At 33.4% G+C, this 18,397-nt stretch overlaps 2 protein-coding genes across 3 annotated transcripts; both read left to right on the forward strand.

Annotated features, from left to right (window-relative positions):
- Positions 1-7,077: 7,077 nt before the first annotated feature.
- On the forward strand, positions 7,078-10,993 carry LOC107411795 (receptor-like protein 33). Of its 2 annotated transcripts, XM_060811838.1 has the most exons (3): positions 7,078-7,895; positions 8,019-9,946; positions 10,056-10,242. In XM_060811838.1, exons 1-3 carry the CDS (start codon positions 7,136-7,138, stop codon positions 10,095-10,097), a joined length of 2,730 nt encoding a protein of 909 aa, XP_060667821.1. In that variant the 5' UTR covers positions 7,078-7,135; the 3' UTR covers positions 10,098-10,242. The 2 variants fall into 2 exon arrangements, with proteins under 2 accessions (XP_060667821.1, XP_024926333.3); XM_025070565.3 differs by having other exon boundaries at positions 8,019-10,993.
- A 4,642-nt stretch (positions 10,994-15,635) lies between these two features.
- Positions 15,636-18,020, forward strand: LOC112490651 (receptor-like protein 6). The gene is made up of 2 exons (XM_025070852.3): positions 15,636-17,811; positions 17,897-18,020. Exons 1-2 carry the CDS (start codon positions 15,819-15,821, stop codon positions 17,908-17,910), a joined length of 2,007 nt encoding a protein of 668 aa, XP_024926620.3. The 5' UTR covers positions 15,636-15,818; the 3' UTR covers positions 17,911-18,020.
- Positions 18,021-18,397: the final 377 nt, after the last annotated feature.

Genomic DNA, 18,397 nt, shown 5'->3' on the forward strand with positions numbered 1-18,397 from the left:
TACTTACTAAAAATTTCAAAAAAAATATATGTTAATAGACTAATAGGCGACCCACAATTCTTCTTGTCGCCTGATATCATTAATAAATCTTTTAAAATATTTTTTTCAAAAAAAAAAAATGTCATGCTGCTTAAACATTTTCACTTGTTATTTAAAGTTGAAAGAATATCAACTGTTTAATACTTAGAAAAAACAACAAAAAAATATAAATTTTTTCCCTAATGGGCGACGCATAATAGTGTATACGTCGCCTTATATCAATAAAATATTTCCCGAAATATTTAAACATTTTCACTTGTTATTTAAATTTGAAAGAACATCAACTGTTACATACTTAAAAAAACGCAAAAAAAAAAAAAAAAACAATGTTACACTAATAGGCGACCCATAACTGTGTTTATTCAGCGACTCTAAATATTATGCGTCGTGTGTGTTTGTTTCTCGCGACTTCTCGATGACAACTTTTTTTTTATGCGTCGTCGATTGGTCGAATTTTTACTGACGTATTAACCTCAGAGTCGCGGTTTTATTTTTTTAGACGCATTTTTCTCGTAGCGTCGCTAATAATGTGTCGCTAGAGCTTATTTTTCGCATAGTGAAGGGACCAGCAGTGAGGCAAACAGAGGTTTGGTTTGGGAGATATCGGCTAAGGAGATATCGGCTAAAGAAGGAATCGACCACTCATCGAAAAATGCTCCGATCCGGGCACGTCACCGATGATCTGGCCATGATTTTTGGCTGGCCTGCCAATTTTTAGGTGGGCTTCAACCTGGAGTGGTGCGTGTGGCTTAGAAATGACCGGACGACGGTCAATTGTGGTGGCCAGTGGTGGTGGCTTCTTTCCCTCTCTCTCTCTCCTCCCCTCTTTCTCTCTCTTTTCCCCCGGCCCACATGTGTTTTGGCCAAAATAAAAGCCACCGTGGGTGATATTGTTCACTCATGGGATTGGCTGAAAACACGACACATGATACATACTGTTCACTGAAGTCAAAATATATTAAAATATTACGATATTCGAAAAATTTTACAGGTCCATAACTTTCAAACCATATGTCCAAATTAGGCATGCCACTAGTTTATGAACTCGTATCGATGAGTACTTCACAATCATACATGAGTCAAAGCTCAATTTTACAAAAATAAAAAGTCAACTCGGGGGCCCTTCGGTAGTTTGGACCTCAAATTGCTTGATCATAACTTTCAAACTGTAGCTCTGTTTTCGATGTGCTACTAGTGACGGACTCGGATCGATGTGTACTCCGCAATGGTGCCTCAGCCAATGCCAAATTCCATCCAAAACAAAAGGTCAAAATTTTGACTCTCTCGGTCAACAATCAACGTCGATCAACGTGCAAAAATTCCGATGTACTTTGAGACGGGATGTTACATACACTATCTAGCAAATGAGGATGTTCTTTTAATGTGTACTTCATATGAAATTAAGTGCAAAATAATAATTCCAATTGTAAATATATATATATATATAGAGAGAGAGGTACACTGACTCTTTGTAAATCAATTCAATCAAAATCAAATTTTCCAAAATATGAGTGTGTTTGATAGTACATTTTTAAAAATGTTTCTATTCAGTAGCTCATTTCATGTATAGCATTTAAGTCAAATGAAAGTACATATACTGAAGTGATGAATTTTCTTTTTATGTAAATTTAATACGAATAAATTTACATTTATCATTTTGGAATCTGAGAATCATCATCTTTAGATCTGAATTTTGATATTGCAAGAGACGTGATTATAGCTACCACACCTAAAAAATTTGAGAGTTTGATGCCTTTTTTTAAATTTTTTAAAAAAATTTTTGGGCTGAGAAGTGTCTGATAATTTCACTTCTACACTTCTTTTAGATTGGCTTTAACTATACTTGTGTACAAATATAGGGCTTGCCTTATTTGCAATAATTATGGTTCCAATTATTTGCAATGTTGTAGAAGTATAAAATTTAATTTTGGCCACTGAAAAAAAAAAAGAAAAAAAAAGAAAAAAGATGTTAGTATGAGTTTCATCTTTAAAATTTAATTAAAGAGAAGCAAAAAAAATCGAAACACAGACAAGAAATCGAATTCAGTGTTGATTGAGTTACAAACTGATATATAAAGAAGTTACAATAACAGAGGAAGCCTAGCAACAATGCAGTTGACTGTTTAGCTAATATGAGCTGTAGTCTTTCCTTAGATGTTCATTTTTGGTGGAGTTGGTTCATTTTTTGCTTTTCGATTGTGTTGAAGGATGCTCCTTCCATGAAATTCTTGTTTAACTTTGTTTTGTTGGGGCTGAGCCCCTGTTTCACCAAAAATGAAATAACAGAGGAAGTGCTTTAAAAAACTAAACCGATCAATTAACTAACTAACAATTTTCAATTTCAACTTTCTCATAAAATCTTTCAAAGGTGAAAAAAAATTAAAATTTATGCATATATGTATATATGTAGAAATCGAGAGTTCAGCGCTAAGTGTCCTTAATTTCATGGTTGGTTTGCTATCAAGTATAAAAACTCTGTATTAATTCCATATAATTAATACTATTTTCATTGGTTATAGAAATGACTTTTCACGTACCATCGAAATTGATAGTTTAGTAGAAGAAAATCATTCAACTATCATATTTATAAATTTAAAAATTATGTTTTAAATTTTGATAAATTCTATTATTTTTTTAAAAAGTCCCATGATATTATGCCACATGGTGCAAGACCTCTAGCCTGATGCTACAATATTACTAGAAGACATTTTTTGCATTAAAAATAATAGTAATAATAACAATTTTCCACATCTTTAGTCGTAATTCTCTTGCAACGTCATAATAATAATAATAATAATTAAAAAAACGAAAAAATGCTCCTTCGCAGTGGCTTCAAACTGAACAACCCCACCGTTTATGCATGATGGATTTTAAGGGCAGATCATCAGAATGAGGTGTTTGACTGCAACATTAATTACAACCCAATTAGAATCTCCAAAACGTCAAACTAATCAAAGTTTAACATTAGTCCTCAGAGGATGGGGAAAGAAACCAACAAAGGAAGACTACAAAGTAGAATAACCTGCATATATATACCTTATATAACACGTCCATTGCAGAATTTCCAGCTTTTTTCTTTTTTCCCCCAGGATGGGGAAGAAAGCAACAAAGGAAGACTATAGAGTAGACTAACCTGCATGTATATACCTGCGACAAAGGGAGACTACAGAGTAGACTAACCTGCCTATCATACCCTATATAACACGTCCATTGCAGAATTTTCTGCCTTTTTTTTTTTTTTCCTTTCTCCGAGGAAAGTAAAAAAGGAAGAGTACGAAGTAGACTAACGTGCTTATTATACCCTATATAACACGTCCATTTCAGATTTTTCTGCTTTTTTTATTTTTTCATTTTTCTGAGGATGGGGAAAGAAAGCAACAAAGGAAGACTACAGAGTAGACTAGCCTGCATATATATATATATATATATAACACACACCTTATATAGCACGTCCATTGCAGAATTTCTTGCTGAATCATGGGTTATTGGTAATAACTCTATTATATAATTACTATTTGATGGAGAATTAGAACGAAAAGCCATAAACTATTGAAGAGACTTGAAATTTTAGCCATTATAGATGAAGTTTAATTTCAAGTTTAATTCATATCCTCTTTATTAGAGGATGGAATCTAGATTTCGTGGTAGGGATTGTTGGATTTATATTCTTGAAGCAACCTAATACATTGATCAGGAGTTTTCATTAATAATGATTGTAGAATTCCAAACTAGTCTGTGACAGAGCTGTGGTTATTTAGATACAAGAGGCTAGATATTAAAGTTAATAGTCTATAAATATACTCCTTTTTTAGCTTCTAGCCACAATTAGATTAGTCTAGAGATTTAGAATTTAAAAGTAATAATAATAAAACACATTAAGAGAAAAATATAAATATTTTTCAGAGCCCACAAGCACATATGCCATGTATTGAAGAAGTGATAAAAAAACATATATATATATATATATATATATATATACATATATATCATATACTTTATTTAACTTTGTGATGCTAGTTTTTGCTGTATGATTCCTTCACAAATAAATCTATGAAATTAGAATCGATGAATTAACTATCAAACTTTTAATGGAGTACATTTTACATGTAAATTTCATATGAAGTTTAAGAAGTGATTAAAAATATAATTAATTTCCAATCTCAATGTAACGTACAGATAATGAGTAGTTGTTTTCATTCATTTATTGGAAGTGGACCATAACTGAAAATTTTCCAATGTCATTGTAGAGAGATCATGACATGCAACAACTTATATATGTTTTTATTAGGAGATGATTTTTCCTTTCCATTCATTTATTGTGGGGGATCCATTCTTCTTGACTAAAGATTAGTTCTACAAACTCATTTTAGGTTCGGACAATAGCGCTTTCATGGTCTAGAGATATTTGTACATAAAGACTGCAAGGTCTGGTCAGTTGGGAAAGGAAGCTCCCATTGGGTGAACTTTACCTACAATCTCAGGGGTTCGACTCCCATGGGAAATACTTTATTGCCAGGGCCAAGCTGAAGACCGAACGGGGAAACCTCATGGTTTAAAAAAAATAATAATCCTTTCTTATTTATTGGGTGTAAAAATCTTTTGAAATTTTATGTCATTTGTGAAAAAAATAATTTTTTTATGGTCTGTAGCACCTATGCCATTCAATTATTAAGGCTTTGTAACTTGGTCCTTTTTTTTTTTTTTTTTTTTTTGGGGCCACTTTGATTTAAACTAAACATCGTTTTTGGTCTTTAATTCTTAAATATCACTTTTTTTTTTTTTGGGGGGGGGGGGGGGGGGGGGCACTAGGGCCGAGTCAAAGTTCTAACAGGGAATAATCCCATCCCAAAAAGAGCATAAGGATACCGCGTGGTTAAAAAAAAATAATAAATAAAGAGATCAATCCTATCTTTTTTTTATTGGATGTGGAAATCTTTTAAAATTTTTAGCATTTGGGAAAAAAAGAGTGAAAAAATAATTCTGTAACGGGTATTTAGCACCTATGCCCCTCCATTATTAAGCTTTTGTACTTTGGTTCTTAATTTTTTTTTTATTTGGCGGTTTAAACCAAAACAAAAAAAAAAAAAAAAAGATTAATCCTACCTTATTTTTATTAGCTGTAAATATCTTTTAAAATTTTTATCATCTGTTAAAAAAAAAAATTTAATGCGTATTTAGCACATATGCCCCTCAATTATTAAGCTTTCATACTTTCGTTCCTATTTTATTTTATTTTATTTTATTATTATTTTCTTTTTTTGCAGTTTTTACTTTAAACCTCAAATTTTCTTCTTCTTCTTTTTTTCTCACTTTGTTCCCTTAACCATTTTTTGCATATATTTTTAGCAGTTATAGGGCATGTAATGCATTTACTGCAATGATAAAACAACAAAATTACAAAAGCATACAACCTCAATAGACCCATGCAACCATGCATGTTGCATGCCACAAAAAGCTAAAAAATAGACAAAAATGATTACAGTGTAAAAAATTGAAATTTAGGTGTCGCTTATTAACGTATTTAATTTTTTATTTTTTTTTGCTTATTTTAATATTTATTAGTTTTAGTTAGTAGTAGTTAGAATTTCTTAAACGTATTAGTTAAGTGCAAATGTGAAAGAAGGAAGGAAAATAAAAATCAAAAAATAAACAACACAATTTTCTGTTTTTATATATATATATTTTTTGTTCTTATGTTTATAGTTAATAAATTCTATAAATAGATTTTTCCTCATTATTTTTTGTTCCTTCTTATTTTTTTCCTCCTTATATTCTAATGTTTGTTAGTTTTAGTCAGTGGTAGTTAAAGTTTATTAGATATATTAGTTAATTACAAATATGAAGGAAGGAAGAAAAAAAAAAAAAAAACAAAAAACCTATACATTTTCATGTTGTGTTTCATTTTCTGTTTTTATTTTTTTTCCTCTTTATATTTATAATTAATAGAAATATCTAAATAATATTAATTAATATTAACAAATCATTAAAGTAAATAAACTATACACAATTTAGAAGAAAAAATCAGAAACTGAACATCTTAACAAATGAAACCTTGAAAACCAAAGTGAAAAAAAAAAAAAAAAAAAAAGTAGGAATCAAAGTACAAAAGCTTAATGACTTAGGAAGACATAGGCTTTAAATATTTCTTTTTAAGTTTTTGACAAAATATATTTTTAAATATATTGTTTTGGTCCCTGCATACAAGAATAATACTAATAAAAAAAAAGTACATATTTATGAGATTTTAACACTTTATACTCATAAAATGGTAGCGATTTGGATTGCCCTATATGTTCTGAGAAGTACAGAAATGATCAAAAACATCCCTGCATGTGCCCTGTAACACATGCCTTTCACGCAAGGGACTTAATGGAAATTCAAAAAAGTCTTAGCGTGCAACAAGCATCATAGTTTATGGGGTCAAAGTACAATAAATAAAATTAAAGTATCTCAGTGCAAAAATCATGTATATTTTTGAGATTGTTAGTGCAAATTATACTAAATGCAATAATAACTTTCTGAGAGGAATAGTACCTCAGCATCAATAATGAAGTTTTTTTTTCTCCCATGCAACATAGATGTACGGATACAAGTTTGATTAGATGGTACAAAATAAAAATTTAAAATTTAAAAATTTAAAAATTAAAGAATAAAGATATAAATTTGATTAATACTAGAATATGTATTGTACGTTTCATTTGTTGCATATGTATAACGATATAAATACCTTCCACTACCATTTATGTTTTTTTTTTTTTTTTTGGGGGGGGTGGGTGGGGTGGGTGGTGGAATTCCAATTACCACATATGCAATGTGGAAAGAAGAGTCATGTATCTATTTGTAAATTACTTTTCATTTCCATTCAATTATCGCGGATGGAATACAACCAATCAGCCCATTCTCTTGACTTAAAAAAAGTAAACGTTGATTGCTCTCAGGAACTTTTCGTTAATAATGTGATGATCATTTTAGTTTTAGCACTATATAAACTATATAGGCTAGCCTTCTAACATTCACACACACACTCCAACATTTCCATATTCGTTGTCTCTGATTTCCAGTTGATCTGCAGTATATATCATAAGCTGCAGCTAAAATGGAGAGGACCCATCAATTCCTCTTATTTTACGTTGTGGTGATCTCCAGTTCTATGTCTGTTACACATTCGTTGAATTCCTCCACTACCATTTTCTCTTGTCTTCCTCACCAAACCTCTGTTTTACTCCAATTAAAACAAGAGTTCACTCTAAAGAATGATTCAGTTAATGGTAGTTATCCGAAGATGAGATATTGGAAGGCTGGTAGCGATTGCTGTTTGTGGGACGGGGTCACTTGTGATATGGCAACAGGTCATGTAGTGAGCTTAGACCTCAGCAGCAGCTGGCTTAATGGGCCATTGCGTACTAACAGCAGCCTTTTCAGGTTGCTTCATCTAGAAAAGCTCAACCTTGCATTCAATAACTTCACCTTCAGCCCCATCCCATCTGAGTTGGGCCAGTTTTCCAGGTTAACCCATCTCAATCTCTCTTGCTCTGAATTTTATGGGTATATTCCATCTGAAATGGCAAAGCTGACAAATATTATGTCATTTGATCTTTCTGATTGGTATGGTAATAATTTGTATGTGAGAGAAGGGGAGCTCGAAAGGCTAATCCAGAACATGACCAATTTAAGACTCCTTTACATGGATGAAGTGAATCTTTCTTCTTCACCTATGCCTCAATCCATGGCAAACCTCTCTTCCTTGACACATCTCTCTGTTAAAGATTGCCATTTGAATGGTAAATTTCCACAGAATATCTTCCAGTTGCCTAACATGCAATCCATTGATCTGTCAGTGAACTACGATCTTACAGGTTCTCTTCTGGAATTTAATTCTCTCTTTTTTTATTGTGATTTGCATGGCCAATTTCCAAAGAATATCTTCCAATTGCCTAAATTACAATTCATTGATCTGTTATTCAACTTTGATCTTACAGGTTCTCTTCCGGAGTTTAATTCTACCAGTAATCTAAAGTCGTTGGAAATTGACTTAACCAAATTCTCAGGGGAATTGCCCGATTCAATTGGCAAACTCAAGTCCTTGAATGTTTTACTCCTCACAGATTCTTTATTTACGGGGACAGTTCCTTCTTCCCTTTGGAACCTTTCTGAACTCGTAGAGCTCGACCTTTCATTCAATTATTTCAAAGGTCGGTTGCCATCTACTCCGGGGATCCTTCCAAACCTCACTTCGCTTTATCTCTCTGGTAATGAATTTGGTGGTGAATTAACTTCTTCCATTAAAAACCTCCCACGGCTGCAATATTTAAAACTTGAAAGGAATAATTTCGGTGGTCAAATTTCAACTTCATTTGAAAATCTGACCCAGCTAACCTATTTGGATCTTTCACATAACTTTTTCCATGGCAACTTCCCAAATCCAGTGGCATTCCCACATCTTATTGAAGAGATTGATCTTGGATACAATACTTTGACAGGTTCAATCCCATCGTACAATTTTAACTTGCCCTTCTTGGTTAGCCTTGATCTGTCAAACAATTTGTTTACCGGAGTCATTCCTTGGTCTTTATTTTCAATTCCTTCTTTGGAATACCTAAATCTAGATGACAATCAGATCATAGACTTGGCCATCTCTAATTCATCCAAATTACACACTCTGTCTCTGTCCAACAATTTATTTACTGGAGTCATTCCTCCTCCTTTATTTGCAATTCCTTCTTTGGTATCTCTATATCTAGATGACAATCAGTTCACAGACTTGGACATCTGTAATTCATCCCAGTTAGAAAGTCTGTCTTTAAGTGGAAACAGATTAAGTAGACGTATTCCAAGATCCATATCCAAATTGAAAAAGCTGAGAGAACTCAGCCTTGCTTCCAATAATTTAAGTGGCAGAGTTGATTTTGGCATTTTCTCAGAGCTGAGTGACCTTAAGTCTCTTGATCTTTCATATAACAGCCACCTTTCCATAGCAAATACAAGCAAAGATTCCAATCTTCCACAATTTCATGATTTATTCTTATCCTCATGCAACATAAGTGAGTTTCCAAATTTCTTGAAAACACAGGATGAGTTAGAGTACTTAGATCTTTCCAGCAATAGGATCGGGGGTCCTATACCTAAATGGTTTTTGAGCGTAGGCATAAAGACCTTGCAACGTCTCAATCTTTCTTACAACTTCATTAGTGGCTGGGAAGAAATCCAGTCATTAATTCTTCCATGGAAGGTATTAGAGATTCTTGATCTACGTTCCAATTCTTTGCAAGGACCACTTGTCGTTCCGCCAATATCCACCCAGTACTTCTTAATCTCAAACAATAGCTTGGTTGGAAGAATTGATCCGTTGTTCTGTAAATTAAGGAATCTGAGGACACTTGATGCATCAAATAATCGTTTGGATGGCACCATTCCTCTATGTTTTCACAACATCGGATATTCAGAAGAAGCTCCATCTGTTCTTCTATGGGAGGGATTGCAGTATCTTGATCTGCGTTCCAACATGTTGCAAGGACCACTTGTTGTTCCACCAATGTCCATAACATCCATTTTCATCTCAAATAACAGCTTCGGTGGAGGAATTGATCCAATGTTCTGTAAATTAAGGAATCTTGAAATACTTGATGCATCAAATAACCTCTTGAATGGCACCATTCCTCAATGTTTGGGTAGCTTCAACAGTTCTCTTAAAGTACTCAATCTTCAGGGAAACAACTTCTATGGCAATATGCCTCATACATGTGGAGATGGAAGCCAATTGTTGACATTGGATGTGAGCCACAACCATTTACAAGGGAAGATTCCACAGACTCTAATCAAGTGCCAGGAGCTACAAGTTTTAAATCTGGGCCACAACAATATGAGTGACACCTTTCCTTTCTGGCTACCGAATTTGCCAAAGCTCCAGGTTCTCATATTACGTTCTAATAGATTTTACGGTCCAATAAGGGGTCCTCACAACTTTATGGGCTTTGTGAATTTACGTATCATTGATTTATCTTTCAATGATTTTACAGGGAGTTTACCATCACACTATTTCAAAAATTGGACTTCTATGATGGAATCTTCTAAGAAAAATGAGTCAGAGTTGAAATATATAGGTGAGGGTTATTACCAAGACTCTGTGACTTTGATGAACAAGGGACAAGAAATGGAATTGATCAAGATACTAACAATCTTTGTAGCCATTGATCTCTCCAACAATGCACTTCATGGAGAAATTCCAACTACAATAGGAGATCTTCAATCTCTAATTGTACTTAACTTGTCCAGTAATTGTTTCACAGGGGCCATTCCTTCATCTCTAGGGAATCTCACAGAGCTTGAATCCTTAGATCTCTCAAACAATAAGCTTTCTGGTGCAATCCCTCAACAGTTAATCAGTCTCACATTTCTTGGATACTTGAACTTATCCGTAAACCATCTCACTGGTCCAATACCACAAGGTGGACAAATCTGGGTATTTCCAAGTTCTTCTTTTGAGGTAAATTGGGGACTATGTGGTCTTCCACTCTCACAAAAATGTGGAACTATCTTACCAACTTCACACTTTGATAAGATATCATCAGACTCACTATTATCCAGCTTTACTTGGAAAGCTGTAGCGATAGGATATGGATGTGGACTGATAATTGGATTGGTCGGAGGATATATCATCATCTTATGGAGGCCCAATTTGATGTTCATAATCTATGGTGTGCTGCCACAAAGGAGACAAAGATGAACTGGAGCAAACGGTTAAGTGATTTGAATGCATGTAGCTAAAGTATGTAAAAAGTTATATGCAAGCTTATCTGTATAATCTTTTGTTCAACATCTCCCACAACAAAGTTGTTTGTCAGTCAACCAGGAACAGAGGTACTCTACTATGATTATTCGTGCAATGGAGTTACATTTTGTAATCTCCACGGTCAACCAATTGAAAGATATATATACCTGTAGTTGTCTTCTTCAAGTGTTAAGAGTTTCCTTCTTTGGTTTATATTGTTGTGGAAATATTTGTCTATCTTATAAACACTATTTCCACTATATGAACTCTGTTTACATAGTGGACATATTTGTGTGTCTTATAATGGCCACTCCATCCATTTAGATTTTTAGTTTCTAATCATATATTAAGGTGACACATAATAATACTGTTTTAATGTCTTCAATTCAATATTGTTTGAGATTTTAACGAAGAATTTGACAAAGAATTTTGATGAAGACCATCTTAATAGTTGAACAGGCATATCCGACCGTATATAAATCTACATCGCTCTGCATTATCTATCATTATTTCCATGTCTGGTTTGATAGCAAGAATACATTACTCTGTTTTTCATTTCATCTTGAAGAATACATAAAATAAATTTACTCTGTTCTAGCTAAAAAAGATTGCATATGCTAACCCCATATAACATTCTGCCTCACTCATTAACTATATAAATGATTAGATAAAATCTTGGAAGGCTGGTAGTGATTTCTACTCATGGGATGGACTCAAATGCAATATGGAAACAGGTCACAATCATATGAGGGACACGTTTCTTATTTGGCTACGAAATTTGCCTCGACTGCAAGTTCTCATATTAAGCTATAATAGATTCCAATATGGGATCCCCATAAATTTTTGGCCTCGTGAGTTTACCTGTCATTGATCTCTCTTCTAATGATTTTGTTGGGAATTTACCATCACAGCAGTTTAGAAACTGGACTTCCATCCCTAAGATTGATTAGTCACAATTCATCAAATACTTGGGACATATCTATTACATATATTCAGCAACTGTGATGAAAAAAGGACTAGAAATGATATTACCAAAAATTTATACCATTTTATTGTACATTAATTTATCCAATAACAAGTTCTCTGCAGAAATTCCAATTACGATAGGGGGTCTTCAGTTACTTATCGAGTAGTGGTTTTACAGGAGCCATCCCTTCATCTCTAGGGCACTTGATTGAGCTTGAATCGTTAGATCTGTATGACAATAAGCTTTCTGGTAGAATCCCTCTACAACTAGTCAACCTCACATTTCTTGCATACTTGGAACTTTTCACAAAACCAACTGACAGGTACACAAGGTAGACAATTTGGCGTACTTCCAACTCTTCTTTTGAAGGAAAATGAGGGATTATGTGGTTTTCCATTGTCCAAAAATTGTGGTTCATACTAACTCCTTCTCGACATGATGAGATATCAGATTCTGTATCCTACGGTTTTGGTTGGAACATTGTAGTCACAGAAGAAACGAAGATGAACTGTAGTAGTTAGTAGTTGAAGGCAATTGAAACAAATTTAAATGAACTTGGATGCATGTAACTAAAGTAAGTAAAAAGATATGAGTTTCGTTTGTTGTCAAAAAAGATATGAGCTCGTGGTCTAATCATGCTAAATATATCATTAATAATTCTGCAGGACTCATCCCTTCATCCTTTGGAAGCTGTCTGACCTTGAATTGTTAGATCTCTTTAATTATAAGCTTTCTGGAGAAATCCCTCAGCAGTTAATCAATCTCACATTTCTTGAATGCGTGAACTTCTCTAAAACCAACGAATGGGACCAATCCTACAAGATAGTCAATTTGGAATATTTTCAAATTCTTATTTTGAGGGAAACAGGGGATTATGTAATTTTCCATTGTCAAGAAATTGCAGAACAATCTTACTAACTCCGTACTTTGAAGAGGTATCAGATTCAGAATCATCTGGATTTATTTGGAAATTTGTAGTGATGGGATATGGATTTGGATTGATAATTGGACTAGTGATGGGACGCTAAAGATGAGTTAGAGCAGAGGAGTTGAAGGCACTTCAAGTAAATTCTGAACAACTTGGATGCAACTAGCAAAAGTGTGAAATATGATCGACATGTCAATATATGTGTATATATATATATATATATATGTATATATGTATATTATAAAAAGAAATATTAATGTCTAGCAAATTAACTCTTTTTAATCTTATGCTTTATATAAGATAAAGGGGTTGTGCATGAGAGCAGAGGAGTTGTAGGCACTTGAAGTAAATTCAGAATAACTTGGGTGAAACTAGCAAAAATGTGAAATAATATAGATACACACACACATATGTGTGTGTGTGTGTGTGTGTGTGTGTGTGTGTGTGTGTGTGTTTGTGTTATATAAAGTTTAATATATACTTTTTTTGACATAAAGGGTGGTGCATGAGAGCATTAGTAGCCAAGGAATATAATTTGGCCCTGAAGGTCTGAACTTGTTCAATTACTTCGCATTATATATAAATTTTCCCCTTGTTAATAGCTAATTTTTATTCCAATAAAAGTAAGGACAAAAATATTTTTACATGCAAGAAGAGAAATCTATAAAATATCATGGTAAATAGCATTAATTTGCATCTGGCTAATATTGGTGTCATTATTTCAAGAAAAAAAAAATAATACTATTATGAATAGCATATAAATATTGGAAATATATACCAAGAGAAGACTCGCTCCCAAATGAGAAATTTTTATAGGTACTGCTTGAAACTAGCTGATAGTACATTTTTTTTCAGTACTCTGCATTCACTCCTACCAAAAATTATGTTCATTTTAATTATGCTTTTAACGATAAGCTTTGTTAGATTATTTGCTGACGTCAGTTTGCCAGCTCAGTTTAATGAATGCCAACTCAGATTGTTTTCTGTTAACTGAGTTATTTCATTTGGTTTGTTTGTTAATCTGGTTTAACAGACTTACAGTTCCAGTTTAGTTACAAGTCTTCCTGTATGAATAGCTTTGTCAATTGCGTTATTTGTAAGCTTTGATTAAATCAAGAAAATACAGTTTCTTTCACTCTCTAAAATTTTCTCTCAAACTTTTTCCTATTTTCTTGCATTTCTATCTGATCTACAATTCCCTCAAGCTCGGTCAATTCATTTGTGAAAAAGCTAGCAAAGTCTAAGTCAATGGTGGGAGTGGACTGAGAAAATAATGCAAATATAAAGACAATAAGCACCACTACTGGAAGATGTGTGGAAAACTGGATAGAAAGCAAAACACTGCAATGCGCAGACTTGACTAATTTGTTTGAACTATGGAACAAATTAATTTTTTGCTGGACCATCTATTTTTATATGGTCGTTTAACAAATTCTTGACACATAGCTATAAATATTGATGTGATTTTAAAATGATTAATATGATTTAATATTTTTATTTTAATTTTATTTTTGCTATATGTCAAAAATTTGCAGAAGGACTGTATAGAAATAGATGATTTAAAGATCACCTAATTTTATCTTCTTCACTACACGTCTAAAGAAGAAGAAGAAGAAAAAGGAATTTCCTTTTAGTACTATAGCACTCTCGTTTATCTTTAATAACAAGTTCATACAATTGCACTGTTTTAAATTTTTGACAAAATATTTTATTTTGATCCCACTAAACCCTTCCTTTTTTTTTTTTTTAATTTGGCCTTTGATTAAGGAAACTGGGGCTTGATATGAAAAAAAAAAAGAAAAAAAAAAAAAGAAATGCTTCGTCAAGACAGGGTGATATTTACATTGAAAATCTGAGAAATTTATAAAGTACAATACCATTAAAAAATTATTATTTATTTTGTTTAGTAGCAATAAAAGCCTTATGCAAGAATCCAATTTTAAAAGTATTTTCAGTGGCTTTATATATTGATTCTGTCTATTTAAAAATTTTTTGCTATATCAAATAAATAGATAAGGTTTAAAAAAAAATTTTTTTAATGGTTCTGTATATTAGTTTTGTTAAGCTAATACTACAACAAAAAAAATAAAAATTGTGAAGGACACTCTCTATTTTTGGGAGCTTTGTAGACAGGATAAGTCAGGATTTTATTTATTTTTATTGATTTTTATTAAAAGAAAAATAACTCTTGTCAGAATTTTTGATTTTTTTAATTAGATATAATTTTAAAATAAAAAATTACACATTAGTATTTTAGAATATTTTAAACAGAACTCATTGAAAAAAAATTATCTAAAATATTATTTATTAAATAAAAAAATACCATATAAACATAATCACTTTTCAAAATCAATGCTATATAAACTTATAAAAAAAAAAAATATTGAAAATGCTCTAATAAAGTAGGTGGAAAAATGTTGGGGTTTGATATAAGGGCGGAAGAGAATAATAGAGTGTTAGGCACAAACATGGATGTGAAAAAGATTGAGGCCAAATTAACTAATTAATGTGGGATCCGTCATATATTCAGTCTAACATTAATAATTTTAAAAGAACTAAAGACTAGAAGCTGACAAGAATCTCCAAAAACGTCCAAGTCAAAGTCTGTCAACGGTGGGACTACATTCCCTAAATAATCTTTAAATATAATCTTAAATATTTGGACGTCCACACACCTAGTCACAGAGGATCAGGAATGAAATCGACAAGACTGATTAAGTAATTAATTTAGCTAGGCTGAGAAATATCGATCACATACAAATGTATCTAGATGTTTTTTCCCATAGAACTTTCACTAATTAGGATTAAAACTAGAATATATATATATATATATTATTATTATTATTATTATTATTTTTTTCTTTTTTGCTTTTCCATTCAATCATGGCGGATGGAACACAGCCATTGGCATCTGCCCATTCTTGACTTCAAAATAAAGTGAAGGTTGCTTCCCGGAACTTTCCCTTAATAATCTGATGCTTTTGGCGGCTATATTTTTAATTAGCGCCACATATATAAAGCCGTATAACCCTCCAAAATTTCCATATTTACATTTCCTGATCTCATATCCAAATTTTATCTGCATCATCATATATCCTCTATAATCTGCAGCTAAAATGAAGAGAGTCAATCAATCAACCCTCTTATTTTACAGTCTGGTGATCTCTTGCTGCTGTATCTTTGTTACACATTCCTTGAATTCCTCCTCCACTACTACTTTCTCTTGTCTGCCACACCAAAGCTCTGTTTTACTCCAACTAAAAGGAGAGTTCACACTAAGGCAGCCTGATGAGCATTCATTTCTCTACTCTCATAGCAAATATCCTAAGATGAGAAATTGGAAGGCTGGTAGCGATTGCTGTTTGTGGGACGGAGTGGCATGCAATATGGCAACAGGTCATGTAGTGAGCCTAGACCTTAGTGGCAGCTGGCTTCTTGGGCCTTTGCTTTCTAACAGCAGCCTTTTCAGCTTGGTTCATCTCCGAAAGCTCAACCTTGCCTTGAATGACTTCAACTCATGCCCCATTCCCTCTGAGTTTGGCCAACTATCCAGGTTAACCCATCTCAATCTCTCTCACTCTTCGTTTCATGGGGATATCCCATCTGAAATCTCTATGCTTATAAATCTTATCTCACTTGATCTTTCCTGTTGGCCATTTGGATTGTATATAAGAGAAGGTGAGCTGGGAAGGCTTATCCACAACATGACCAATTTAAGTCTACTTTACCTTGACTTTGTGAATCTTTCTTCTTCGCCAGTGCCTCAATCGATGGCAAATCAATCTTCCTTGACACATCTCTCTGTTCGCAATTGCTATTTGTATGGTGAATTTCCACAGAATATCTTCCAGTTGCCTAACATACAATCCATTGATCTGTCACATAATATTGATCTTACAGGTTCTGTACCGGAATTTAATTCTAGCAGTCACCTCAAGTCATTGGTTATCTTAAGAACCAGTTTCTCAGGGAAATTGCCCGATTCCATTGGCAACCTCAAGTCCTTGAATGTTTTACATCTCAAAGTATCTTCTTTTTCAGGGACAGTTCCTTCTTCACTTTGGAACCTTTCTGAACTCGTAGATGTTGACCTCTTCCATAATCATTTCACAGGTCAGCTTCCATATACTCTTGGGAGACTTGCAAAGCTCACTTCCGTTAAGCTTGATGACAATGAATTCAGTGGTCAAATTCCATCTTCACTTGAAAACCTCACAAAACTAACACATTTCAGTATTTATTATAATTCTTTCCATGGACAATTCCCAGCCAGACTCCCATACCTTATCCAATCTCTATCTCTTGGATATAACAAACTGACAGGCTCAATCCCATCTCATAATCTTAACTTGACCTTCCTTCAGTCCCTTGTTCTGTCTAACTGTTTTTTCTCTGGAGTCATTCCTTCATCTTTATTTACATTGCCTTCTTTGCAATCCCTTAATTTGGAGCACAATCAGTACACAGACTTGGACATCTCTAATTCATCAAAAATAGAAATTCTGTCTTTAAGCGGAAACAAATTAAATGGAGTCATTCCAAGTTCCATATCCAAATTGCAAAAGGTGACACAACTTTTTCTTGATTCAAATAATTTCAGTGGAAGACTTGATTTAGGAATTTTCTCAGAGCTGAGCAACCTTCATCTTCTTGATCTTTCAAATAACAGCCATCTATCTCAAATAAGTGTAGATACAAATTCCACCCTACCAAAGTTTAAGTTACATTTTTTAACCTCATGCAACATAAGTGAATTTCCAGATTTCCTGAAAACACAAGATGAATTGGTCTCATTGAGCCTTTCTGGAAATAGGATTGATAGTCCAATACCTAATTGGTTCTTCAGCATTGGGAGGAATACCTTGGAATATCTATCTCTTTCCGAAAACTTGATTAGCGGCTGGGAAGAAATCCCATCAACACTGCCATGGAAGGAATTGAAAAGTCTTCATATGCATTCCAACATGATGCAAGGACCACTTGTCGTTCCCCCAATGAGCATTGAGGAATTCTATATCTCAAATAACAGCTTGACTGGAGAAATTGATCCATCGTTCTGTAAATTGAGTAAACTCGAAGGACTTGATGCGTCAAATAATTATCTGAGTGGTACTATTCCTCAATGTTTGTGTTCTCTTCAAATGCTTAACCTTCGGTATAACAATTTCAAGGGGAATATTCCTCACTTCTGCAGAGATGAAGGCCTAATGAGAATACTCGACTTGAGTCACAACCAATTACAGGGGAAGATTCCAGAGTCTCTAATCAAATGCAAAGACCTGTTAGTTTTGAATCTCGGCCACAATCAGATAAGTGACACATTCCCTTTTTGGCTACAGAGTTTGCCAAAACTCCATATTCTCATATTAGGCTCTAATTAATTACATGGTCCAATATGGCATACTCATAACTCTATTAACTTTTTGGTGTTGATTATCATTGATATTTCTCATAATGATTTTGCTGGGAGCATTCCATCAGAATATTTTAGAAATTGGACATCCATGACTCCTAATATTTCCCAAAAATACAAGTCAGGAAAAAGAGAGGTGCTGTCATTCATGGAAGCTTCTTGGTACAAATTGGACTCGGTGACCGTAATAAATAAGGGACAGCAAATGGAGGTGATCCGAAATGTAGATATCTTTGTATCCATTGATCTATCTTGTAACAAATTTCATGGAGAAATTCCAAG

Source organism: Ziziphus jujuba, chromosome 10 (assembly GCF_031755915.1).
Source record: "Ziziphus jujuba cultivar Dongzao chromosome 10, ASM3175591v1".
Lineage (NCBI taxonomy): Eukaryota > Viridiplantae > Streptophyta > Magnoliopsida > Rosales > Rhamnaceae > Ziziphus > Ziziphus jujuba.

What these genes read in the sequence shown, in the direction of transcription:
- LOC107411795 (XM_025070565.3), top strand. Translation starts at nt 7,136, where the DNA reads ATGGAGAGGACCCATCAATTCCTCTTATTTTACGTTGTGGTGATCTCC. An exon ending in AGTGAACTACGATCTTACAG is followed by an intron (nt 7,896 to 8,018) that starts GTTCTCTTCTGG and finishes TTGATCTTACAG; the next exon opens with GTTCTCTTCCGGAGTTTAAT.
- LOC112490651 (XM_025070852.3), top strand. Translation starts at nt 15,819, where the DNA reads ATGAAGAGAGTCAATCAATCAACCCTCTTATTTTACAGTCTGGTGATC.